Raw genomic sequence first — 21,933 nt, forward strand, 5'->3', positions numbered from 1 at the left:
TTCAGGAGGCCACTGTGTGGTATGTGCATGTCCTGTACTTTATGTTATACATACCACCGACAGAGAAGGACTCAGTGGTGGTGTATCCTAAGAAAACAGATGCGGTGCTCAGGATCTCCAGATTGTTTTGTCATTTTGATGACTTTGTATTACATTATTACTGTCACTAATAAACTATTGCTTACCACATCATCCTCTATTGCTTTCACACTGAGTGCAGTGCAAGGGCCAAAAAGCTTACATTTCCTTTTGAAAGCGAGACAAGTTACAAACATCACACACACACACACACACACATATATATATATATATATATATATATATATATATATATATATATTGTTTTAGCTTGATAACAAATGTGTTGAGAAAGTGTTCAGTCAGAAAAGTATCCTTCTCTGTTTTACAGTATGATGGATGAGTCTGGGATCAGTGGTTGCTAGGAGAACAGTACTATTCTAAGTGAACTACAGTCTACAGAGGGCGGGGCTATGGGGTTTTCTTCCAATGAGTGAGCTTGGTCCTAAGTAGGAATGATGAAAAACCTGATACTTTGAAGTTAAAAAAGCATTTTGGACAACGTTATGCTTTTGAAGAATTGGTGAAAACTAGTTCATGCAAAAAAATCTGTTTGAATCTGTTATTACCTCGATTACCTTGCACAGCCCAGCTGTGCTTGTACATTTCTTTACATTTATACTTCTATTTGAATAATATTGTGGGGTTTTTTTGGTGTTGTTTTTTCACTATTTATGCCTGATCCTTTCCTCGCTCGTCTTTGTAGATTTTTATCGGACTGCTTTCGTGTTGTGCTGTGAGCGTTTGTGTTTTGAGCTTTCGTGTTGCGTTGTGGGGTTTGTATTTGTGTGCGTTGTGGCGTTTGTCATTTTGTGTTGTGTTGTGAGCTCACAGGGCGTTTAGTGTTGTGTTGTCGAGTTCTTCATTTTGTCCACACAGTGCGCGTTCATGAAGATGCGATAAGTTTCGTTCAGGGAGGAGAGGGGGGAGTGTGGTTGTTTCTCACCATTTTACATACTGCAGCTTTAAATGGGAAATTAACAACACTTTTTTTGCATGTGAATTTTAGTTCACCTTTGCTAGTTTTTATTGGAATTTAAAAAATGTATATTTAAACATATTTAATATAGATCTAATAACAGTACACAGAAGTTATATGTTCATTATAAGTGTTCAATAAAGCTCCAGGTCTCTTATTGTGAAAGGTGAAAAAAGGAGAAGTTACTGATCTGTGTACAACACAATCATGTGACAATAAAAACTGTCAAGTGTTTTTTTTTTTTTTCTTCATAAACAAATACTTTCTCTGTATTTGATTTATTCATCACACAGGAAGTCGCGCCCATTAACAGGAAGTCACTTTTTTTTTTTTAAAGATAAACCAACTCAAATTTAAAACATGCAGGGGAGAAATGAAGATGCATGCCGTAACGTGCACATCCTTATAATTTTGAGAGTTTTTGCTTCTTTTTAGTGTGTCTGCAGTGAAACAGAGAATGAGGCGTGTTTGTGTGCAGAGGCGGGGGTGGGGGGGTGAGGAGGAGGAGGAGGGGGTGGGGGGTGAGGAGGAGGAGGGGGGGGGGGGGGGGTTAGACCAATGGGAGCAGCGCAGCGTTCATGTCATGTGTGGACGCTCGAACAGGGAGTCAGAGCTCAGCACTGACACACAGACCTCCACTCATCATCTCTCCTTCTCCTCGGTCATGCTCTGACAGACTCCGTATCTTCTCTCTCTGATCCGCGACCTCTCGTTGCGCTCTGCCCGGATGTCTCCACAGAGGTGATCCTATCTTCATAATCGGAATATCCGACGCGACTCTAGTCCGAACTGTTTCCATTTAGAGGTAAGTTTATATTTCATTCAACAAATGTGTGAAGCTGCAGCTTTGGCTCTGTGATTCAGTCACTTTACATGATTTAATCCTTTAAAATGGACACGCCGTGCGTATTTATCCATCAATCAGACTGTATTATCTAAATTTTAAAAATCAAAATAAATAAATAAAATAGGATAAAACCATGTTAAGTTACGGAATACGATTAATTTGAAGAGTGTGAGTTTGCGTCTGAGTAAATAAAGGCAGAGGGAGTATTTTACGCGGAACGTGTGTGCGTAAAGGCGCACATAATGGAGGGTTGCATTTTGGTTACCAGATGTGTGGACTCAGCTGTCTCCTGTCACTCAGGCGGTGCTCTGTGGAATTCTTTGTGAGTTCTTTGGGTGTCTCTTAAACTCTTTGGGGATCGGATCAGTGTTGACAGAGCTCAGGGACAGTAGGGTGTGCTCTCCAAAACTCATTCATTGAAAATGCAACGCAGTTTTGAAACTCAATCTGAGATAATTAGGCCAACTCACTGTAGACTTTAAATAATAAATAATTGTTTTTTTGTTTTTTTTAACACATAATCTTGGCTCTTTTTTGCACAAATGTTATTAACTTACACAAATGTATTGTTTTCACACACACAAATGAATCAAAAATTCAAAGCTTTAATTCTAAAGTGACGTGTAAAAGTTTTCCCGTTGTGCAGGGATCAGTTCTGCAGCCAGTGCTGACACCTAGTGGTAGGAGATGTTGGTAAACATGCTGCAAGTGGCTCAAATTGATGATATTTTTGGTTTTTTTTTTTTTTTTTTTTTTGACTAAAACACATGAACAAATTAAAAAAAAAAAAAAAGAAAGCTGATTTTAATATATAAAATAAAAGTTGGTTGTATTTTTACTGTCATTATGTTAAAACATTCAGTGTTTAGAAAGTGTGCCTGAGCCAATCCAAGATCAGGTGACTGATGTGAATTTCCTCTCTGTGGGGGGCCGGTCTGCCAGACTATCCTTCACTGTGCTGGGGGTATTCTGCAATGCTAAGCCCCTGTTAATGAGTATGTATCAGTGTGTGTGTGTGTGTGTGTGTGTGTGTGTGTGGGGGGGGGGGGGGGGTCCTCTGTGTGTGGTACTTATGGGTCTAAGTTGCCTTGGGTTCTAAGTGTCATTATTGTTGTGACTTTGTGTATTTTTATTCCTCCTGTGTGTGTGTGTGTGTGTGTGTGTGTGTGTGTGTGTGTGTGTGAGTGAGGGGAAGTTTTTGGACATCCGAGTTAATCTGCAGTTAATTGGTCATCCATTTTGGACCACATGGGAGAATCAAGTCAGGCAGCAGCTGAAATGAGTGGCGTGCTCAGCATGACCACTTCCTGTCGTGGGACGTCCCACATCTCTGCTTTTCAACGGATGCAAACAGTCTGTGATCCACATTAAATGCACTTCATACACAGTGATAGAAACTAAGATTTTCTCAAAGACCATCCTAATGACCTCTGAGTCTCCAATGGGGATGTATTTTTTTTTAATCTATTTTTAGTTATTTTTTCACACCTTGATGAGGGGGGAGGGGACAGGGAAGAGGGAGTCAGGGTAGGACAATGGAAGAGTGGGCAATGCAGATGTCTTAGATAGAACTCACAAGTGTTAGATGACTAAAGAGGATGAAAACTGAAGCAGATCTTAGGGATGTGACCCTTTTATGCTTCTGACACATGGAACTGAATACAGAAACTTATTATTGACTAAAAGCCTCAATTAGTGCATCAGATTGCAGATTTTTCTGGAGTATTATTTTCTCTCACATCAGGAGGATTGAAACTTCACCCTGCTACTCTTCTTTTTTGTTCACGTGCAACTCAAGATTCCCATTCTCCAGTCAGGTTTGAGTGCCAGTGCGGAAATCCAGCCCGGAGATTGTTTTGATACTGTTGGACTCTCTCCTGGAAAACTTTTTTGTTTGCTGTAGAGAGTGTTTCGAATGTTGAGCCAAAAGCTGCTCGACTAAAACATCTGAGTAAAGCCATTTGAGGAGCTCAAGATGTGCCTGTGTGACCCACAAAGCAAAGAAAATAACTGGAATTTGTGACGCGTGTGTCTTTTACGCCATATTTTCACATCTATCCACTGATTATTTTAAATGAGCTAATGGGTGATATTCTGGGATAGGGCTGGGCCATTTTGCCAAAAAAAAAAAAAAAAATCTCAGATTATTTTAAGAAAAATTCGATTTTCGATTCTATTTTCCATTTCTTTTCTTGAATGCACTTAAAAATGACTGATATATTATCAAAAATGCAACTTTATTGCTTTGATTGTCCTCAAGCGTTAAAATGCATAAAACAGTTCCAAAATAAGAAGTAAATGAAGCTCTGTCATTCAACAATTTCAAGCTTTAAACCAGGTTTAAGCAAAAGTGCAACAGCAACTTCACAGTAGCTTAAATTTTCTGATTAAGAAATGAAATAACTACATATTTTATAACATATAACATTACAATTAAAAAAATGTAATTGTAAAAATAAACTCTTCCCATAGCATCTCAGCATAGTGTGAATAGAAAATGAAACATGATTGTGACACACATATAGCCTCTCAAAGGGTAAACACATGTAAACAAAGAGGGGGCTGGCTCACATTGTGCTATGGTAACCCACAAGGACGGAACGTGGAAAAATCCGAAAAAACTGTGGTGGGAAAAATATATATATATATATATTTATATATTTTTTTTAAAAAACTCTAATTTGCAAAATAAAAATTGTTTTATCTACAAATTCGATAAATCGATGAAATGGATTTTTTGCCCAGCCCTACTCTGGGATCACCTTTTACTTTTTTCCACAGCAGTGTGTGTGTGTGTGTGTGTGTGTGTGTGTGTGTGTGTGTGTGTGTGTGTGTGTGTGCGTGTGCATGTGCGTGGTGAGTCAACACAGTTCTGTCTGTATGCCACTATTAGCTCAGACCAACATTTTGACACACATGCTAGCTTGTTCTGTCATTCAGGAATTAATCGAGTGTGGGGTTGTGTAAATCATTCTAAACCTCAGAGAACACACCAGCACTCTTGCTCCCTCACACACAACATTTTTGTCTATCCTCTGCTGTCCCAAAAAATTTAAACACCTGAAGAAACAAGACATTTAAAAACTTGCTCGCAAAGCAGTTTTCTGTTAGCACAATTATCACTGAAGCAAAATGTGTTTTTTTTACTTTCACTAGTTTTAGGCGAGTATCAAATGCAACATAAACTATATCTATCTTTCCAGTAAATTGTGATCCTACAATAGCAAAAGCTATCAAAAAGTTAGCAAAACTGCTGTTTAGGGGTTTATGTCGCACATGCAACTTAATGTCACTTATCTACCCACAAAAAGCTATAAAGCCACAACCCAAATCAGTGCCTTGTGGCTGGAAGCAATTTTCACTTCTGGGAATAATTTTGGTGATGCTTATTTGACCACTTCTAAGCTTTAAAGCGGACTTCCTCAATGTGTGGTCCATGGACCACTTTGGGTCCATAAACACCACCGAGCAGTGTCTTAAATGACACAATAACTTAAAGCTGCAGTATGTAGAATCTATGAGATTGGTATGGAAACAACCACACTCCCCCCGCCCCTCCCTGTTTACTTCCTGTTTTCCTGTCGTTCAATGGTATCCTCGTGAATGTGCAAATCTGTTATCACTCTCCCTCTTAGACTCTTGCTTCTCCATGTCAGTCTTCCTCTTTTTGGCTTGCTTTGCTATGTAAAGTCCCCCATTAAGGTGTGTTCACACCTAAGGCGACAGAAGTGACTGCAGTCGCTTAAATCACCCGTGTTGAGTCGCTTGAACATTGTCGCGCTTTTTGGTCACTTTGGTCAAAAGTTAAAATATTTTAACTTTGAGCGATTTGTCGCGCGATCTAGTGGCTGGAATCGCCTGATGTTGCGTCATTTACATTGATTTTGAATGAAATCTTGTCGCTGGAGTCGCTGAAGTTGCAATTCGGTGTGAACGCACCTTTACACCTTCACTACCGACAGCAAGTGAACGTGCTTCGACCTTTGACGAGCAGCCAATAGTAATGCCCAAAACAGCAATCCTTAATTTCCAAAGCTTGAATTCAGAGCAAAGAGGTCCAGTGTCTTCTCAGGACACTTTGAATTACAAAATGCCGAAAGGTTATTATGGATTTTTCACCAAATTACGGCCAAAAAAAACCCTACATACTGCAGCTTTAATGTGCTATAAAATTCAAGTAGTAATTCAAGCCACTAACAAATAAGTGTTGTGTTTTTATATAAAATCAAGTATTTAAATTGATCGATTGACTGACTTATTTTGATTGTTGCCAGGTCTGATGTGTTTTTAATATTTTGGCTGTGAAAATGCTTTTACTGTACAATCAGCTCTAACCTTGGGCTCGTGCTCCAGTTTGGAGCCAGACTGTTGTTTCACTCAGTGCCGATTCAGAGAACTGTGACTGTGCACGGAGCCGCACGTTGGTAAAGCTTTCATTGTAGACTAACAATTAAAATGATTACAAAGTCTTCACATATTTTGGAGGAGATTCAGAGTTAAGTGGTCCATTATTGTGTGATTTGTGGATCGGGAAATAGTACTTTAAAGTGTGGCCGCCCTGCCTCACTTCAGACAAAAGAATAGTTGAAATTAGATGTTGCAGTAATTGTTAGAAAGGTGACGCAACATCATTGCTCATAATTACACAGTCAGTTGGATTAATTAAATGTAAATTATTGCAAATTTAATAGAAAATTGACTTGTTTGTTGCAGGAAATTGCAAATTAATTGATTTCCGGCTGAATTAATCACAAAAATGGGAACTTCTGAATGCAAATGTATGCAGTGGTGTGAAGAGTGCTGATATATTCTACTCAAGTAGAAGTACTTTTACTTGATTGGAATTGTACTCAAGTACAAGTACAAGTAAGTCATATATAAAATACAAAGTACAAGTAAAAAGTCGCTTAATTAGTAAAAGTTACTAGTTACTTTCACCCCCCATGTTTATTTTGGGTAATAAATCTTGCCACGCTTTCCTTGCATACAGTAAACATCTCATGTGTAAACCAAATTTTGCGCAATTTATTTTCCACAAAGGCATCTGTATAAAATAAAAGGTTTGTCAAAATTTACAATTCTTTTTTTTTTTTTTAAATGAAATAACAACATTAAATTCAATTAAAAATAATACAATTCTCAGGCTGTAAGTATAGCTTCATTAATGAACTGTAAAAATGAAAAAAATAACTGGCATTCAATGGCTATTTTGGCACTGTGCATTATGCGTTTAATCAGATTGGTTGGCTATGATGCATTTGATTGTTGTCTGGACACTTTGTAGTTTCACAATGTCCGTTGATCATTTTAAAATAAAAAAACAATAATTTACTCAGTAACAGTTGGGTGTAGAAATGTAATGAATTCTGACTTCTTTTAAAACATACTTAAGTCCAAGTAAAACTACTAATTTAGAATTATACTTAAAAAAAAGTACAAGTACCCATAAAAGCAACTCAATTACAGTTACGTGAGTACTTGTAATCCGTTACTTTCACCTCTGAATGTATGATAATTTAAATAGTAAAAATACAAGTTAATAACACTAGCATTAATTGATAGTGTCTAAGTTTTAATGCTTTTGGTTAAAAAAAATACCCAGTGCTCCTCCGTTTTGTTCAGTTCATGCTTGTTCCTGGGGGCTTGGACGGTGATCCTGATCCACGAACGCTAATCGTGATCCATGTGCTGAGAGCGGTTTCAGACCAAAACCCCACAGGCCGGACTGGCTCCGCAACCCTGGCATTATGGTCAATTCGTGGTGAGGAAAAGTAATCCAAAGCTTAGAAGTAATGGACTCTGAGATGGTGGTTGAACTCATTTCTGTGTCAAAACTTGCCACAGAAATGGAAGTTGCCTGCAGCACTTGCTGAGCGATGCACACATGGCGCTGTTGTTGTTGAGAGTTTCTGCCTCCCTCCTACGAGTGAGAGTCGATTTGGCACCAGTTTAATTACCTATACACACAGCTCTATTTGATGATGAATAAAGCCACAAACACACACACATACACACACACACACAGCTCAGACACTGCCCGTCGCCAGCCACAGACATTAAAGGTGATGATTATTAAATGATAATAATTAAAAGGCTTGCAAGCAGCTAAAGTAAAGGTAAATAGTGTAGATAGCAGCAGTCTCGTATACCGAGGCAACATCGCTCTGCTACAACCTCGTAATTATTTTCCATCAAATGACCACCCTGGGGCACGACGAAAATGATAGCTTTTAGTTTTGCTTTTCATTGGGAGAAACATTAAAGGTCTGCATGACAGATGATAAGTTTCTTGGTACTGCACCAGTTATATAATATATGATGTGAAAAGTGAGTGTATAGGCCTGTCTGTTACTAGCATAAACACTCCAAATACTGTGCACACGTCTACGCACCGCTACCCACACATCAATATCTTGTAGGGTACAAGGGTATACTCTCATTAGAAGAAAACATCGGAGTTGGAATTCTTGGATCTGTGGTCGGTTGAGCTGAGCTTCAACATTCCCTTCTTAAATTGCTCTCATATGTTCGACATTTTGTTCCCAAAGACAAGCTCCTGAGCTAAATGTCCCCACTTAGTGCTAATCAGTAACAGCCTTGCTCTTTCCTCCTTTCTTTCTTCTTCTACGTCGACTCACTTTTCAATTAATGTAATTTTTTGTCAAGTATCAATCCTCCGACAACACTGTACATGGCATCAGTTGGCGCGGCTAATAAAATAACTCAGGATCCACTGCCGTATGTACACTGTTTGATGGTTAATGGATTGTTCGGAGTCGAGATGATTCCGTCACGTGACCTGACAAATGTTTGAGGATATACATCATTCCATCTGAGTATAGTCACTGTACTCTACATGTGGACTCCTTTCATCTAGAGATAACCAGCCTTCAGAAGGGAAATGGCTTCAAGCAATCTGATGTCAACCAAACTCCGGAAATAACCAGTTGCGATAACTGCAGGCCAAGTTAGGGTGGGAAATGAAATTGCAGCATTTACAAGAACTTTGCCTCGGGCTTCCCCATTTATCTGCCCATTTTGTCTTGATCTCTAATTTTATTTTATTTATTTGTTTATTTTTCCTAATCATTTGCTAGGCAGGCACACCAAATGCCAAAGAGGTGAATCCAAGTTGAAATCGTAGAAAGTATTCCCAAGGCTTGAAAGTCTAAAGTCTATTTTGAGTTTAAAAATCTGGTCCTGTGTTTTTTTTATGGCCACCAGATTAATTCTCTGACTTTTTTCAAATCCACAGAAGTTTATAATTTCATGGCTGATAGTTGCAAAGTGTCATCATTCAACCTCACCCGTCATGCTAATGTTTTTTCGAAAGAAGGCCATGTCGGCACAAAGAACAAGAATATACCCAGTGCTTCATTTATAAATCATCAGGTACCAGAGCAAACGCCGGGTGTTGTTTCGACGCTAAGAGAGAGACAAAAAAGTCACGGAATACATTTTTTAAAGCACCTTTTGCTCACTAAATGGGCCAATTATATCACGTGAACACAAACAACCAATCAACGTTAAAGAAGCACGTACGATCACCCGTTACAGAGCATCCGTCTCTCACTCTCTGAGTGACAGATGTCGAAATCTGCCTTGTTTCAGCAACAAGGACAGCGCAAGATCACCGCTAATTTAGCCACAAAGGTCACTAAACTTTCAGAACACAAAAATACAAAATATTTACAAAAGGCCACAACTCATCAAATGAATCAGCAGCAGAGCAGAAAATGAAATTAAAATGCGTGCTTACCTTTTATTTGTCAAAATAGCCACACAAAAAAAAAACAGCCATGGAGAACTTTGTATTAACAGCCAAGGCCTGCCTTGTCTTTCATAAGCCAAGAGTCCTCGTCATGGCCAATGGATAGGTACAGGACAGGTGCTGCTAGTCGTTAAGCTAACTGTTGCTGCTAGTCGCTAAGCTAACTGCTACTGTGCTGCTCTTCGCTGCGATTTCTACAGAAACAACCTTTACCTCAGGCCCATCTTCACTTATTGGCTTAAAAAAGCTCTTTTTTAGCATTTTTCTACCATCTTCAGCGCTGACAGAGAAACTGTTTTTGCACAAAATCACCCACGTAGCGTGGGGGCGTGGCTTAACTCACTCTGTTCCTCACATTTGCACTGTGTCTACAATCAATTTTTACAAAGTTTACAATGAAATTTCCAGTGATTTCAACTAAAAAAAGAATACAGCTGTCCAGATATAATAGTTCAAAATGTAATGAAACACCTAAAAGTGAAAAAGGGGTCTGATTTTCTTTCTTTTTTTTTTTAATGAGGTGCTGGAGCCAATCAAACAAGTGCCGGTCAAAATCTGGGAGGTGCCAGATCTTGCCAGAGCAAATTAAGCTCTGTATATACCCATACCTATTGATCATCCAGCTAGCTATGATGCTGCAAAACAGAGTACCAAACAAAACCAAGTAGGAAGGCTATATATCTCTTGGAAACAATTATTAGCTTTAAAAACCAAGAAAAACTTTCAAATGACTCTTACTTTAGTTTTTTTACACGAATCTCACAAGCAAATGTATCATATTGAACAACATTTTCTGAATTTCAAATATATATCTACATACTGTTTGGCTCACAGATCTATGCATCATCTGATTATGAAGTGGGACTTTCCAAGTGTTTCGTTCAAAATCCGGACAAACAGTCCTTTGTTTGTTGTAGGGTTTTGCTTTGCTGTGGGCTATCTGTTCCTGTTCATATTTTTGTGTGTGGAAAGAAGCCTAAATTGCCACTTGCATTAATGAGGTGGTAAATAAATGTCTTGTGTTTACAAAATGACCTCAAACCCTCAGTAAACTGGTAGTTTAGGTTTTCATTATATCCAACCATTGAACCGTCAAATCCAACATGTGTGGCCCTGTGTGGATCTTCTAATACATGTGTATGCGTTTGCATCTGTTTTCCTGATTCATCCCCATTATGGGTTTGCATGATCCCATCAGACCCTAAATACCCAGACATCTGGTTATAGATGAACAGTTTGTATCTCGTGGTAATGTGTGCTGTTAAGCTTTTGAGAACTCCTGTTAAGTACACCATTACAACTCTCCTCAGGCCCTGCTTTAAACCTCGCTGAAACCCAATCGTTTGTTTCAGAGGGGTACAAATATGCTGTGTATCCTTCGCTCTACATCTCTTCGTATTCACCCCATCTGTTGCAGATTAGTCTTTTGTGTGTGTTTAGAGAGCAAGGCCCTTTGCCGGGCGGGACTGATAGTAAACCCAGAGGGTTTTAGTCAGATCTGTCAGGTAGGTCTAAATTAACAGAGACCAACCAAGGTAATGGCAGACTGAGAGGAAAGCCGCGGGGGGTGGAAGTTTGTAGTGTAGAGATAGACAGATTTGGGGGTAAGACAGGTACCAAAATAACACAAGGCAGCCCACCAACGCAAACGGCGTGTCTGTTTACCCATGAACCTTAGGCTAGCTAGTCGAGGGTCAGTGTGGAATGCCAACATTGACTGCACGGCCAATTTCAACCACAGTCCTTGGGGAGAATAGTGAGACAAACGACCCCCACCCCCACAAAATATCTGGTTTATGCCACAATCGCTACAATAGTAAGTTCAAGCAAAGCCTAAAGCAACAGCGATAGCACTTGGTCTTGATATCTGTATTATTTGTGTCATCATATCTCGTCTGGCTAAGCTAAACTTATGCTATTTACTGTAGCTATTCCGTTAGATTGTAAATTTCTGTTGTCTCAAAAGTATGGACACAAACCAAGAAAATAAAACACAAAGCAGTATGGGAACACTTCTTTGACACCATGCTACCTTGAGAGTCAATGCTAGCCCTTGCAGGTCAAACTGCTCACGGTTGTGATGAACTTGACTTCTTTTTCTCTTTTTTTCTGTGGTTCTATTGTTAATTTGAGGGATATGATGTTTCTGGATTTGTAATGCATACTCGATTTTAAGAGCATGTATGTTTGGTGTGTGCATGTTTGTCTCCTCTTTAATGTGCCATCCCTCCAGGGTTCTGTCGTTTAGCTTCTGTGTACTCAAGCCCAATTACTGGGCAACATCTATCAGTTCAGTTAGACACAATTCACAAGGGATCTGTGCACCAATATGTGCACGCACACACACATACACACACACAGATACTAGCTTGCAGCTTGCTTATGCAAGAAATGATGCAATGCTCCTGCTGGCTTTGCATACTATATCATCAACTGTCTGTTTTTTTTTGCTTTTCTCTTTTCATCATGGTGTACTGTATTTGCTCTCCATGAAGAAATTCTTTATTTGGTTTGATTGGCACAACTTATTGGGGCCAAATGTTATAACTCTGTCTTTTGGCTAAAATGTGAAACACTGCAAATCCATCAAAAAGGTACTTGAAGTTGGAGCATTCATGTGAGTCTTTATTTGTTACGTAAAGATGAGGCACGTCCAGAGGAATTTAAATTCATTCTTAGTAGTGTAGTTTGTAGCGTGTGTTTTATTTATCTACCAGCTGCCTTTATTTATCAAGAGAAATACATAAGAGTGGTTTGGTTCATGGTTTTGTCCTTGCTTGTTATGGCCCTACTGCTTTTAAAACCATGACAGTTACTGGAAGTCATTGATTTGGATAAGAAAAACTAAAAATGTCCAACTCTTCTTTACTTTGGTTGAGTTTGGTTTCATGCTGTATTTTTGAAAATGGACCAAACTGCCAACACTTGACAGATTCACAACAACTGCTAAAAAAAAAACAACAGCAAAAACAGCCCTGATGCTGAAAAACCATTTCAAAGTGAAACGTTTTTGTGACTACCAAAAAAGAAAAAAAAGACTTCTCCATGAAGGTTCCATGTGTCGTATTAGTAAATTGGACTTAAACTAGTTTGTGTGTCTGCTCTACTTTAAATTGATCTAGATATTTCAGGTTATCCCCAAACCCCACCTCCCTCACGCCAGGGCAGCTGCAGTAATTCCCCCGTTTGTTTTTCAAACCACTCAAGTGAGGCAAATCATTCTTCTGTCAGCGAGAACAAGACAGTCTGGTTCCTGACATTTTTCCCTCCTTATCTCTGATCTCACTCTTTTTTTACTGTTCTGCCTGTTCTTTCTCATCCATGGAGGTTCAATGGGAGACTACTGAGGCAACGTGATCTCTGCACCTAGGCAGGCTTATTTAAAGACCAGTTGAAGGACACACACATGCACGCTTCTTTCAAAGTTGTTGGTTAAAATGTCCCCTGGCTTTTATTAAAGGAGGAATGCATCACTTAACAATATCAAATTAGTCTTGGATGGGATGCACAAGACCCTTCTTTTCTTTCTGCACTGTAACATACACACAGTATGAAGGACACAGTGACTGTATAGCATTCACATGCATATTGAAGTTGTTTTATTAGGTGCTTTAGATGCTCTTCTGAGAACTAGTGAAAACAGCGACTCCTAAAACAAGTATTTTGATACAAAATAAGCTATAAAAATATGGATATCTATATATTAGGCCTGAACGATTTTGGAAAATAATCTAATTACAATTTTTGTTCTTCAATAATGCGATTGCGATTTAATATGCAATTATTTTTTCAAGGGCCTCCTGTCATGTATTTTTCAATAAACACAAGCAATAAATCAACCTGTTTCATAAAAAACAATTTCAGATTTATTTAAACTTTAAATAAATATGAAATATACATTTTAAAGCACAGATTACAACAAATCTGTGGCTTTACCTCTTCAACATATCTAACTAACTTCACGTTTCATGAAACATGTAAACATGTGGACTGCACTTCTTAAACACTCTGAACTTAACAGGACAGTGCAAGACAGGACAAGAAAAAAAAAAAAAAATAGATATATATATTAGAAAATCGCGTGTTATGATATCACGATAATATCGCAAATGTAATTTGGCAGTCGTAATAATGTTAAAACAGGGTAGAACAGGTTAGCTATGGCTAAGAGATAGCTTACTTCCAACAGTGTGACTGCGGTGTGGTTGAACATTTACTGTAAAGCACATAGACATGGATTGGTTAATGTAAGGCATGTGTCAAACTCATCATCCAATTCGGTCCTGCAGAAGAAAGTAAAAATGACAGAGAAAACATGAATCATTGTTTAAGCGAAAATGAACAATATTTGCAGGGGCTTACAGTTTTCCCGGTGCTTATATGGCATGATTGCAGTCATTTTTAATGTTAAACAGTTGCAAATTCTTACAAAATTCTTACATTTTTCTCTAAGTATTACTTAATATTTCCCTTAATTAATAGAAATTGGTCAAAAAATCTAGGAAATTTAAAGTGAAGACCCGGTTTGGACTGATATGTAGCACTTATTCCATGGATATGGCTGGTTTCATACTTATTTTGTATTTTATGTATACGTAGAAGTGCAAGCTATGGCAAAATAATGTTGAAATTGTGTGTTTTTCTGCATAAAATCTGTGGCCCACGATCAAACCGCTCTGTATTTGGCCCTTGAACTAAAATGAGTTTGACACCCCTGACGGAAGGATATTTCAGGGTTTGCTGTAGTAGTTTTTTTTGTATTTTCTTAGCAACCTGTCATTGCCTATGATATTTACTAGTTTGTTTTGGCTCCATGTGGATGCAGAATAATGTTTAAAGGTGTCCATCAATGAAAAATAATTCAAAAAAATGTCTGGATATTTCAAACTTCAAATAATTTTCAAATTTCAAACAAAATGATTAGCCTACAGAGATATACAGGATATAGGTGACTATTTTTCCCTTTAAATACAATTATTATTCCTCAAAATACCTCACTCAGCCTGTGAGAAATAAAAGGGCTTTACAGAAAAGCCACTTGAATGCCAGCGCAGTCAGCTACATTTAAAGGGATGTAAAGCACTAATTCACCCTAAAGATTGACAGCCACAAATATAAAGCTAAGCAGTAGCTGCATTGAAGCAGTGCTTAGTTTCTTTGAGAATAATCTCTCCAAATTAGACTAGAATCAAAAGATCTGTAGAACCACTAGGTGCAAGAAGTCAGCTCTTTGTTCGACACTCAAAACCCATAACAGTTTCATTGATCTCTTAATTATATAAAAGCTATATTGACAGTTTTTTGTTGTTGTTGTTGCTATTTTACTGCTGAGAAGGTTACATATTTCACAATAATCAAAAAGTCCAATGATAATTTAGTATGGACAACAAAAAAAAAAGTTGTACGTGTTTAGGCCAGGGCTTCTGAAACCAAAATGAAGTATTAGTAATTTAGAAATAAAAAAAGTCCAATACAGTACGAAGATATGTGTTAGTTTAATTACAGCCTATAGTTTTGATGGAAAGAAAATATCCTATGCTTGACTGGGCTATGATGGACTTGCTCCCCTTTCCAGGTTAAACAAGGATAGTCGCTAGCATGTGACAAGTTACAACGCCCTTCAGGCTAGCAAGTCCCAACGGACAAAACTTTGACCCCTATTAGCAAGTCGAGAAAAATCCCAGTTTTCACTTTTTTCTGTTTATCAAATACCTAACTATAACCCTAATTGTCATACAACTTTTGTTCTAAAATATGGGAGTTCATCCTGTCACAAATAGATAGATAGATAGATAGATAGATAGATAGCTAGATAGATAGATAGATAGATAGATAGATAGATAGATAGATAGATAGATAGATAGATAGATAGATAGATAGATAGATAGATAGATAGATAGACCAATGGATGAAGACCATCAGATAATCTTGTGTTTTGTACTTGGCTTGATAACAGCTGGAGCCTACAAAAGAAGTCTCTAAACTCATCTCAAATTTTACCACTCCTCTCATCAGAGCCAAGAATTTCCTGCCCTTTATGGCACTTTTATTGACACTTGTTGTCACAAAGGTGTGTAGCTAACACCCCGTGGTCCTAATAAATCTAGGAAGAGGGTTTTATGGCTACACTCTTATATTACACTTGGCTGTAGAGTGTCAAGGAATATTAACACCGATCTAGTAAGACCACTAAACGGTGGTTGCAAGGACCTGTTATGCAGCATGAAGTCGCGTTGGTGTGCTAGTTAGTCAGAGCCAAAGATTTGTTTCCTGGTGTGAAAGGCGTCTGTTAGCGTGAAGACGGCTGAATGAGGCTAAACACGACTGAATGGTGAAATCCTAGTGGATGACAATGGAATGTGGACCAGAGGTCTTTAAGTGAAACAAATGTGTATTAGGCTGGTTTGTCCGCCATTGTCCATGTGATTGTTCTTATGACAGAGGTAGCTAATTAAAATCAGATGAACAACATTAGGATTTAGATAAGCCCATTTTCCAAACTAAATTAAAGAGTCTGTCACGTATATGTTGTCTGCTATAGTATATATAATGCGCCATGGTCTTTTTAATACAGTCCATCTGGCCTTTATTAAACATCTACTAGATATTTACATCAACTTCAAAGTATATGATGACAAACACTCTTCATACAATTGCATGATATTATATTTCTCTTTCAAGAGTATTTTTGCATTTAAGCTAATTTGCGATGCCTTTCTTGGCCATCTGTGTAATCCTATATATCCCATTATATCTTTCCAGTTTGAGCGAGTTCAACTTAAGGAATGGTCCAAGGGCTTAACCTAACCTCACTTTTTATGATAAACTTCCCTGCAACAAGTTGAGACTTGTCATTGTCTTTGTTAGTTTCTGTTGTAAAACGACCAAAGGGACATCTTGCCAGATATTTGCATTCTCAACCCCCTTTTACCTCCTGGGGATGTTAAAAACTGCTGGTGTGAAAGGCTGTTATGAATGAAAATAGCTGCTGGAAAAGAGCATGTTTGTTTGGCAAGCCTCTTCTTCACAATAAAGGTTAGGAACAGGTCAGATTACCAGCTGAGTTAGGCTCCAATAAAGAGATAAAACGTGCTTGGAGCAAGTGTGCCTGGTATTTGTGTTGTCTAGACTTGGGCCTGAGGTATAGAAAAGGCCATTACACTTTGTTCCAGTTAAAGTACCAATCAACTTACATTTTCATCTGAATAACATCAGAAGATTCTTTTAATATTTTAGAAACAATAGTTGATTTTCAATATTAGTTTTAGCCAAAGTTACAGAAACACTGATTTTAAAGTGTTTCCTTATTGAATATGTAACAACCAACAACACCCAAATTTATTCAATTCCACATAGACTTGCTGCCTTTCTTCAGGGATAAAAAAAAGGGCTATTTGTGATTTTCATGGATTTCTGGACATCCTTTAAGCACTCAGGATCAAAGGTCACTGCATAAACTCTCCATTAGTAGGTTCCTGCCATTAGTTCTTAGACATTTCAATGAAAGTGGGACATCATCCATTTAACACGTGTCCAGTTGGCTTTGTGGAGTGCTAATACGTGACATCTTGGCCTGTTAATGGATCCATTAGAACCTTATTCCAAACCAAGGACAAGGTCGGAAAAATATCCTTATGTTTAAAACCACATTGCACAACAAAAAGTAAAAAGTCTATTTAAGTAGAAATTTTTCTTTAGCGATAAAACTAGCATCTGCATTAGCACCCACAGATCTGTCCTCTGGTTTTTCTCACTGAAGTACAGACGTCTGGGTAAAGATTGCTGGCTCAGGCTGAATGGATGATATCGGCCTCTTTGACAAAGCCACTTCTCCTTTGACAAGTCCCCCCTTTACAAAAGGACATTCATTGGCTGTTTGCCTTACCCAGAGCTGGGGTTTTGTGTGTAACAAAACGTGAACACCTGAACAAGTAGTTGGGTGTATATCCACACCGATATGCCAGTATGTACCCTAGCCCTAACCCAAATAAGCATGCACCTCTTTCCGAGTAGCTTTTGTAGAGCTCTGTCAAGACCAGTGGATCAGACAAGAACTTTTCTCAGGGGTTTTAACCATTTTCACTGGTTCATATGGGGTATACCATCAAAGTATGGGGATGTCGTTCAAGCACTTTGAGCGCTCCGACCTAAACATACTCAGGATGACTGTTTCCCATCTCCTTCTCCTATGTGGAGTCATTTCTCATTTGTTACAGGTGATCTAGCGTGTGACAAAACAGCTCTGTTAGTCCACTCACAAGGGACTTTGTGGGGTTGTCAGAGGAGAAGTCTTTGTGCTCTGTACAATTGAGTAAACTCATTTGTCATTTTTGACTCTTTGAATGACACCGTTGCTGCCTTTCAGCCCCTCTTGATGACAGATGAGGCAAGGCTTGTCCAAATAATCACATATAACTTCTCAAGGCATGTGTACTCATGATTTTGTGTGGGAATTGTTGTGCTTCAAATGTTTTTCTGCACTTTTTATGGAAGAAGAAGTTTTCACATTTAGACATGTTTTAATACAAATGACTTCTCTTTCACATCTTGTTCTGGAACAAAGCTTTTCAGCGCTCGTTCAGTTGGATTGTCAGGAGTTTCCTCAAGTGAAGTGTTCTCTGACAATAACACCATTGTGATTGGCTGAAGTGAGAGATGAGAACAGAGGACCTCTCTCCTCTCCCTCATTCAAATCTCCAAAAAGGAGAACGGGGGTGGCGATGTCCGTGTCAGGGTGAGCAGACAGGTCCCTGTGTGAGAATTTCCTGAGATGGATGAGGCTAACCCAAGAGGAAGCATGGTGAAAATTTAACCAAGGAAACACCAACAAAACACAAGAAGGGAGGAAGGATTGCTATTATGAAATCCATGCTGTTAAATGACACACTACATTCATCACATAGAAAGTCAGCTGATTAAGTCCTGGGCTACACATTCCCCCGTTACCAGGAGAATCCACTCATATTGTATTGTTTTATAAGCAAGCAAACTTAAGGTTAACTTATTTCCAACTCTTAATGGACATTTCCTAAAGCTTAAAATAATGCTAATACTTGAAAACTTTAGGTTTTGTCTTCTGCCCCAAGTAGTAGAAAAGCAAATGATAGCAGATTAAAGTTTGACATATATGATCTGTTGTCTCGAACAAAGTTTTTCACTAACTTGTGTATCTGCAGTGTGGGATAAATCTGTACTTTATTTTTGCGTTTTAGGATATATGAAGGAATGGCTGTTTGGTTCGTAGATCAAGACAACTAAGATAAGATAAATCAGATAAGGAGAAGAGTCAGAGACGAAGGTAGGCATGTTAGCTCAATCTCTGTTTCCAAGTTGGGGGTTGCTGGGTGAAGGATTTGATGTCACACTTGTGGAGGAAGGGGATGCTTGGTATGGGGGAGGGTGGTGGAGCGGTGTTGACTCTGAAGTGTGTGTGTGCTTGGGACTGAAGTGCAGTGGCAGGCGGTTTGCTGGAGAGGGGAGGGGCTGACGTGGCCTGACTGCCCCCAAAGGCAGACACACACTCACTTGAGTGGAATCGGGGACACTTCAAGATAGAGGTCAGCTAACTGCTCTCCTGTCCATGCTTTTTGGGCTGCTAAATTCCTCTATTCAAAGAGTGAGAGTTGGACCATTGCAAGACACAGGAGGAGGATTACTGTTTGATTGCCCAGGATGTGTGTCTGATTAGAGTTTGGATCTACTTGGCATGAAGAAGAAGTTGCCTAATTGGTGAATTGTAACTTCATGAGAACTTGGAGAAATGCTTTATGTTCAGGTAAGAGATGTACAAATGTTCTGAATGAAGGGGTTTCTATTCTCTAGGTGTGATGTGGCAAATCATCACTTAGATTTCTCGATGCAGATGACTGTGTGTCCTGGTCGTGTCTTGTGTCTCTGTGTACAGTCCATATAGTGTCTGTCTGTGCAGGTGGTCCAACTCCAGCTGTGCTTAGTCTCCCTTGAACCCCTTGACACCCATTTGGCTTTAAAACAACACCCTTTAGCAGTCAAAGAGCAATGACCTCGGCCTTTGAGCTTCTCAATTTAATTGTTTTTCAAAGAAAAATCCCACAACGTTTACCAAACTAGATGTTTTAAGTCTTTTTATTTTGCTCCTATGGATCTGTCCTGAAGAATCATAGCAGGTCATATATTCTTACTTGGCATATGTAAAGCACTTCACCACAATATTAGATTGGGAACTAAAATGCATACTTTAGATGTTATTGCTTGAACGTAGTGTATTTGGAAGGTAATGTCTTGATGAACAGGAGCCCCTTTAATGTGGCAGTTAGGCGGGGGGAGGCACACATGCCTACATCTGGACAGTATTTACACAGACCTGATGTTAGGACTCTTAAACGCCTTTTTAAAAAAAGTTTCTCTTTTTAACCCCCTTAACCTCCCGCTGTCACATCCCTGTGGCGGAGGAGGAGAAGCTGGACGTCTTGTTTTTGTTTTTTGACAAAGACGACCATTGTGGTATTGCCAAGAGGTGACATGGAGAAATGTGAGTTGCTGTGTATGTTGGCTCAGGAATCTGGAGTCACCTTTTCTCTGGTTCTTAGTGGATGAAAAGCTGGAAGGCCAATAGACAGACTGTCATCTTAATTTTCTGATTCTAACTTCTCAAAGCACTGATGGGCTACTTTCCGTTGCACATAATGAACTGGTGACTATTTATTAAATAACGTCTCTCAACACTGAAAATACGTCTAATCTTCAAGCATTCGCAAATAAAGATAATATTGAACAGCAAGAGGGGAAAGAAATAATCTTCGCCTGATGATATCAAGCTGCTCCCTCACTGGCCTTCTTGGTTATACTGTGTGATAACATTATCTAACCCTCCATAAAACCTGATAGATTAGTCGCCAAAAAACAAAGCAGCACTGATATAGTCTCTTTGTTTAGTGATAAGAGCCGCAGTTTGACTTTTAACTGAATTTCTTATCTACAAATTCAGTGTTTAGGCTTTATTCAGTTTCATTCAACTATATGTAAATGAGGGGAGTGTTTTCCTACTCGTGTTGAAGAGGTTTGACTACATGCAGTGGTGTCGTCTTCAAGGATCGGGTTTCTTTTTAACTAGTTGATTTTTTATTTATTTTTTTTAACTCTAAAAAGTTATCTGATAAAGGCAACAAGAAGAAGAGGGGGTAGTGTGCATTTTTAGTCATTTGACAGAAAATCAGGAGTGAAAAGGTGGAAAGAAAACATAAAAAATAATGACAATGATGGTGTTGTTTTTTTTAAAAGGTCAGACAGTTCAACATAGTTTAGCCCACTCCCCTCCCAGTGGTTTTTGTTCAGTCCCACAGGAACTGGTTATCACCTGGCACAAGCTTTTGTCAAAGTCATTAATGACCGCTCTACAGTCGCAGCTAACAGACATAATTACTGGTCAGTGGTGGCCATCAAAGCTCTAATGAGGACGCCATAGTGCTGGTGCTTCTGCTGCTGCGTAAAAGACCAAACCCCGCATACAGTTTGGAGGGCTGGTGTAAAGTTTCTGTTTTCACCCAAACAAGGCCCATTCTGGTCTACATTTGCATGTGAAAGGGGCAGAGCAGGGCCACTGAAGACTGGCTTTGTCAACACCTTGTGACCAAACCTCTGTTATCAGGATGAGGGGACTATGAATAACATGGTTTCTGAGATAAGACGGCTACTGCTAAAGGTGATAGACAGACAGTCCCAAAAGAATGACGATATCTCGATTCCCGAAAATTAGGATGCATGGATTTCTACTTTAAGATGCAGAAAGCTATGCAGTTTGTGTGCTTGTGTCATTCATTCATTCATCTTCTGACTCGCATATTCCTGTTCTGGGTTGCGGGGGTCTGCTGGTGCCTGGACAGGCAGCCAGTCCTTCACAGGGCAAACATAATGTAGTATAAACTAGGGCTAGGCAATATGGACAAAAACTCATATTTCAATATTTTATGGCGATACACGAAATAAGTCTCAATATTTTTAAATCAAATAAAGTCTTAATAGTAAGACAATTCTGGGTTAAATTTGCTGATGCAAAGTGGCACACAGGCACATTTATAAACAAAAAGCTGCACAATTCCCTCTTTTAATGGATTTTTGCTACATTACTTACATTTCCGCCACTTCTCAATCAAATTGCAGTGCATTTTCTGCAAAATTTTTCCACTTTCACGACATTTTCGGCACTTATAAAAGCTTTCCACCACTTTTACCATACAATGTTACACATATTGACCCTTTATTGTTATTTTTAACCTCTTT

General features: G+C 38.8%; 1 protein-coding gene across 2 annotated transcripts in view; it reads left to right on the forward strand.

Moving 5' to 3' along the window:
- The first annotated feature begins 1,656 nt into the window (after window positions 1-1,656).
- prickle1b (prickle homolog 1b) overlaps window positions 1,657-21,933 on the forward strand; it is a 32,237-nt gene continuing 11,960 nt past the window's right edge. Inside the window, exon 1 of one of the 2 annotated variants that reach the window (XM_028451065.1) lies at window positions 1,657-1,862. Coding sequence is in view for 1 of the 2 variants with exons in the window: in XM_028451064.1 (XP_028306865.1) it covers window positions 19,436-19,450 (15 nt within the window). In the remaining variant the exon portion in view is untranslated. Of the gene's footprint in view, window positions 1,863-19,215; window positions 19,451-21,933 lie in introns of those variants that run through there. The other variant, XM_028451064.1, reaches the window with a different exon arrangement.

The sequence above is a fragment of the Gouania willdenowi genome, chromosome 6 (assembly GCF_900634775.1).
Source record: "Gouania willdenowi chromosome 6, fGouWil2.1, whole genome shotgun sequence".
Lineage (NCBI taxonomy): Eukaryota > Metazoa > Chordata > Actinopteri > Blenniiformes > Gobiesocidae > Gouania > Gouania willdenowi.